General features: G+C 53.5%; 1 protein-coding gene across 1 annotated transcript in view; it reads right to left on the reverse strand.

Annotated features, from left to right (window-relative positions):
* The window catches only part of Prmt8 (protein arginine methyltransferase 8), an 82,877-nt gene extending 77,208 nt beyond the window's left edge, over nt 1-5,669 (reverse strand). The window contains exon 1 of the mRNA XM_050122008.1: nt 5,431-5,669. Within this exon, the coding sequence (XP_049977965.1) occupies nt 5,431-5,505 (75 nt within the window). The 5' untranslated portion in view covers nt 5,506-5,669. The remainder of the gene's footprint in view (nt 1-5,430) is intronic.
* Nucleotides 5,670-6,000: the final 331 nt, after the last annotated feature.

The raw sequence follows: 6,000 nt of genomic DNA on the forward strand, positions 1-6,000 counted from the left end.
AGCCTCTTGGCGGCTCACACATTGTCAGGCTGCCCATTTCTTCCCTGCTGGTACAGTACAGTCCAAGGTGTAAGTGGTGTTTTTACAGATTTCTGCATGTGCCACACTGGTATGTGAGAATCACTTCGCATCGCAGTTAGCAAAGAGGAGGAAATGAAGCTCACTCCCAAATTGGAGACAGGAGTGTTGTGTTTCACCCTCTTTGACAGCCAAAAGCCAATTTAGGACTTTCTACAAAGCCAGATTTGCCAGGGGGAAAAACACGTGGGTATCTTCTTAAATCTCCTAAGCTCAATCAGTGTTTGCTGAAGAAAGAAATATGAATGTGGATTGCGAATTAGGGGCCATTTAGACAAGAGAGGTAAGAAAGGGAGAGCCCACCCAGACTGAACTTCTTCTAGCAAGATTTGTATAAGCTGGCAGGATAACAGCCAGACACCAAGTACTGGCCAGGAATGAGCCAGACTCCTAACCCCAGCACAAGACTAAATGTATTTAATCATAACAGCAATCTCCTCATGTTACTGGTTCAACATAGCAACACATCTAGGGAGCCCAGAACTAGACTTAAAACTGAGTCGCTGGACTCCAGGGCCTGAGGAGGTATTTGGTGGGCATGTTCTTCAGAAAGAGACCTAGAAGCAGCTCATCCTCAGAGAAGCATCTGCCTCCTGCCTCCTCTTACTTCTGTTTCTAACATTGGGATAATGGGGCCATGCACTTTGGCTGAAGGTGAAGCTGAAGCTAATGGAATTACAAGTCTACACAGCGCTTGGAAAGTCGGCTTAGTTACCCCCATAACTCCAGCTGTGCTCATGGGTACCCAGATTCTGTCATCACTGTAGCATCTTCCTCAGTCAGTGATGACTCTCTTTCTGGGTCAGCAGGTCGACAGAACATCCAAGAAGCATTCTTGGAAAGGATTATTGCAAAAACTGTTTTTTCTAGCCCTGGTGTTCTCCTTTAGGGTGATGGATCCCCAATCGAAGAGTCACTAACCATAAATAATGCATCAGATTTTCACCAAGAATCAGTTCAGCAAGAAAAACAGAGAAGGGCACTTTGACTCCCTGGCTTGTAAGAGGCCCTTGTGATTAATACATTTATCTTCTTTTAGATGAATACCCCATAGCAAGAGGCAATGATTACCAAACATTGGATAGATCCGCGAATATCCAGAATGTACCAAAGTGCTCTGAGTGGTTGCAACATCTGGATTCCAGAATCTTCATCCATTGTGAGTTTTAAAGGACTGCATTAGCTCTAGTACAGCAGAAGAATATGAGATGGGGACCCCAATTTTCAGAAAGTCAGAAGGCTTGAAAAAGTCTTATAATTACACAAATCAATTCAATGTAGCACATTATTTACTATGAGGCAGATACCATGCCGAAAACAAAACATATAAAAAAGTTGCATATCCAATTGGAGAAACAGATATGTATAAAAGACAATTATCTTGCAATAGGAAAGGCAAGAGGCAAGCAGCACAAATGCCTAAGGAGAAGTGACAGATTGCTCTCCCTAAGGAGAGGGGTTAAATGAGAGATCTTGGAAGGCTGCCCAGAGGAAGCAACATTTGATTTGAATCTTGCAGGTTGAGGACGACTTCCTCCCACCCTAGAAAAGAAGAATGGGAAGAGGCTTCCTAGATGGAGGGTGGAGGGAAGGACACAAGGCATTCAGTCCTAAGTTCAGCCATCTTGGAGGCTCCCATGGGGCAGATGTTAAAGGGCCTTGCCCACTATGTTAAGAACCCTGGTACGCTGTAGGAAATGGGGCAGCTCCTAAATTTTGAGAGAGCTGCCCTATCAAAGCAGATGTATCTTTTCCGAAGCCAGCCATGCAAGGATGGGGAGACTGGACCAGCATGGCCAGGTGCTGAAGGCTAGGGCCCTGGCACAGGATAAAGGGCCTTCCCTGGGCACTGAGGGTAGGCTGCCAAGGGTGGGAGTGGAGGCTCTGCAGATGTCACAGGAGGCTCCAGCACGAGGCTGAAGATGTAGCTCAGTTGGTAGAGAGTTTGCCTAATACTCACAAAGCCCTTAGTTTATCCCCAGCACTGGGTAAGTCCCAATGCAGTGTGTCACATGCTTATAATCCTAGCACTGGGAAAGTAGAGGCAGAAGGGTGTGGAGTTCAAGGTCACCCTCAAGAGTTTGAGGCTTGACTGGGGTACAGGAGACTGATGAGAAGAGGCGTGGAAGCAAGGGCACAGGAGGAAGCAGGAAGTGAGGTCAGGTACTGCCCCGGTATTCCCTGACAGCACACACAGAAACAGCTCAGATGAATGAATTAAGAAGATGAAATCGGAGTGATTGAAGGTGCACTCAGGACCAACGGTAGCCACAGGGCCTCGCACTAAAGGCTCCATGCCCTACGGTCTCTCCTAGCTTCGGAGACTATGGTCACAGTACAAGTAGCTACATCCCTTACCCCTTACCCCTGCCTGATGACGGTCACCTCATTCCAAATCTTTACCTTATGAAAAAAAAAAAAACTCTCATCCTGCCATCCTCTCAGCCTCCCTCCCCACTGCCTCTTTCCCTTCCAAAGTAATCCTCTCCTCCCACTCCCCATTCACACTGCATCTAGCTAGAAATAGCAAGAGTAGGGCAAAGAGCAACGAATCCAAAGTGAGGGCAACCATGTTCCAAGCCTGATTTAGCCCACCAGATAGATGGCTGTAGACACTACCTGACCTAAGGCTACTATGTGTCCTCAAATAAAGTGAAAACCAAATATTCGCCTTTGCTTCTTTAACAGCCTTGGTCCGAGGACAGAACACAAAAAGGGTGCTAAGACCAGCCAGAGACCAGGCAGGATGCAACAGGGCCCTCCAGCAGGAGTATCCACTAACTTGTAAGTTCTTTGAGGACAAGAGCCAGACCATTGGGGTCTTAGGGGAGGGGGGTCTACTTTTTCCTGGTACAGAGTGAGTGCCTGTTAGGGACTGGGCAGAAACCATTGTCACCCTGACCTCCACATTTTCACAAGGTGGCTCTTGCCAACCCTACAACGTGCAAGCAATGCACCCCCACAATACCCCACTTTGGAAGCACTGCTTTTCTCCTAGCTTATTCCAAAAACAGCCCGTTCCTGGAGGAAAACCAAGCGGTAGTCACGAGGCCTGGATGCCTCGCTGGGCACGTTTGTTTGACCAAGTCTGTGTTCCATCCTTTCTCCAAGGAAGTTGCTGAGAGCTGAACCTCCTCTGTCCTCCTTTGATTCATTGTCCCTCCAAGGGGCCCCAGCTGGGTATTTTCCTACCAAGCTGCCTTTATGCCTCCTCCCCTTCCCCCACCTCTCTCTGTCTTTCTCTTGCTCTCTGTTTCTCTCTCAATCTCTGTCTCTGTCTCTCTCTGTCTCTCCCTGCCCCCCCCAGCCCCCGCCGCCGCCTCTACTGCTGTTTTCATTGATGCCTTAAGCAGAGCTGGCATGTGCGACTGCTGAGAAGGGGGAGCGTGGAGCAGCGGGGGAAGCAAGTAAAAATAGCCTGTCGCGCGTCGCTCTGCCTGCTCCGGACGCCTTTAACCCTCACGGAGAGGGAGAGAACCGCAACCGCCACTGCACACTGCGGAATGTGACCCGGGTCTGCACCAGACTCCACGCGCCAGTCCGGGTGATGGCAGATCAGGACCCATGAAAACTTTTTTATTTTTATTTTTATTATTTTTTTAAGACAAGCAGGACTGAGGTGGGGTAGGGAAACCGAGGGGAAGAGCCACAGATACCGAGCTTCAGGGACTGCTACGTGCCTGGTCCAACTCTTTACCAGAGCGCGGCCTTGAGACTCCAAGCTATTTTTAGAAACCTGTTCCTCGGGTGGGCGATCAAAGGGCGGAGGGGGAGGGGAATGAAGAGAGTCGCTCGGCTGCGATGTTGAGCGCTGGGTATACTGTACTCGGTTTCAAAGGTCTGCTCTCGGGCTGGGGGTGGGGAAGAGGATGGGCTAAGGAACGACACGCGGGCTGGCTTTGCCCTAACTCAAGGAGAAGAAAACATTAGCTGCTGAATGCCCCTTGTCTTTCAAGCCCTAGAGCACGTTTATTTAAAAAATAGACAGCTGCCAGAAGCATGCTGCCTCTAGTGTCCAGGAAATGGGGATTCTTAAGCTTTGTTGCCTACACTGTCCGGTGGGAATGAGTTGTGACCTCTAGGAAAGAAGGCCAGGAAGGGTCTTCACATTGTTTTTGCATTCCCGCTAGGCCGGGACAGTTGCCGCACCACACCCCCATCTCCGCCCCACGCTGCATATGGGTTACCGTATGTGAAATGTACGGCAGCCCCACCAGACACCGGGCTATTAATAGAGCCCCGGAGTTTGCTCTGTGTCTTTTTCCTGCCACCGAATAAGGGATGATCACACACACCCCACTCCGCCCCCACCTCGGCGCTCAGTTCCTCCGCGAAGGTAAGGGGGCTGCCCACGCCGATTCCCTCGGTGACTACAGGTGCCCAGATCCGAGGAACCATCCCGCTGTAAGACAGCGGGGTCAGAGCGAGACGAAAGAACAGACTTGCTGGGGACCCAAAGCCCCGCTGGGCTCTCTGAAGATCAGGGCCAACTCCGGAGTAGAGAAAGGGCAGCTAAGGGGCTGCCGTGAGGGCTGCCGAAGACGGAGGGCAAGAGTATCATTTGTGGAGCTAGAGTGGCCTCCTTAAAAGCTGCTGCGGGACAAGGGGCCTCAGACCCGTTTCGCGCCGCAGCCTAGGGCGGGCAGCCCCCACCGCCTGTGCAGGCTCGGCTGCGGCAGGCGCTGTCCCTGGTGCTGAACGGGGCCGCGGCCGGTGAGCCCTCCCCGGGTTCCGCGCTCCCGCATCTCCTTTAGCATTTCTGAACTGCCGACCTCCAGTCCAACCACCGGTGTGGGCTGGAGAGACCTGGTTGCAGGTGCTTGAGTACCTCCACCAGGTCGGCCCCCTGAGGCCGGGAGCTCTCCGCGGTGCTGCAGGGACCCGGAGGTTGGGGACCGCCTCGAGCTTGAAGGGTAAATCCCAAGGCAGCGGTGGGAGATAGTCGAGGTACTGCAGGGAGCAGACCTGGCCCTAAAATAACCCACCCCAGCTCTGCGTAAAGCCGGGATCCGGGATTACTATCGGAATTCAGTGCACAGGGGCAAGGGAACGGGGCTGCCCAGGGTCTGGGACTTGGGGGAGCAGGAAGGGAGCAGCGGGTGTCAGGAGAGGGTGATGGGGGTGAAAAAGACTTTTACATTTTCAAGCGGGGGCAGCTGAGACATGCACCGTCGCCCCCCACCCCTACACTCCTCTCTCTCTCTCTCTCTCTCTCTCTCTGCCGGCAGAGACACAGTGGAATGGGGAAAGTTTGGCACCGCGGCAGCGGTAGTAGCAGTTACCAGCGGCGGCACACGGGGGTCCGGGTGGGCGGCAGGGTCGCCTAAAGCCCCGGCCCGGTCGCCTCCTTACCTCCGTGCTTTCGACTGCGTTCTCCGCCATTTTCCTCCGGAGGAGCAGGCAGCGGGAGGAGTGTTTCATGCCCATAAGAGCCAGCAAGGGTTTGGGGATTCGAGATAGTAAAGAAAGAGAGAGGGCTGGTATGGCTTTAAAGGAGAGCCAAAGAATGCGAGAGGAAGGGGGGGAAAATCCCCAGCCAGCCCCTCTGCCTGAGCGTCCTCGGCGACAATCAAGCTCTGTGGAGTCCCTCCTGCGGTCGCCACTTTGTTCACGTTTCCTCGCTCTTCATCTGCCTCGCATCCCTTCGCACACTTCCAAGTTCTGGTCGAGCTCGCGACCCCCTCCGCGCCCCTCTTCTCTGCGCGGCGGGCTGGGCGGGAGGGAGGCGGCCCCGCGGGCTAGCGGCTGTAGCCGCGGTTCCGAAGTCCGGCAGGCGGGAGGCGGACGCCAACTCTCCCAACTTCTGCCGATCGCTGGGCGAAGCAACACGCGTCCTGCTCGGCGCTCCCGGGGGCTGAGCGGGTGAGTGGGGGCGGGGTGGGAGGTGCGCGGGAGCGGGCGGTGGCGGGGCGCTGACGGCGG

The sequence above is a fragment of the Alexandromys fortis genome, unplaced genomic scaffold (assembly GCF_014885135.2).
Source record: "Alexandromys fortis isolate MF-2015 unplaced genomic scaffold, M_Fortis_MF-2015_v1.1 scaffold_208, whole genome shotgun sequence".
Taxonomy (NCBI): Eukaryota; Metazoa; Chordata; class Mammalia; order Rodentia; family Cricetidae; genus Alexandromys; species Alexandromys fortis.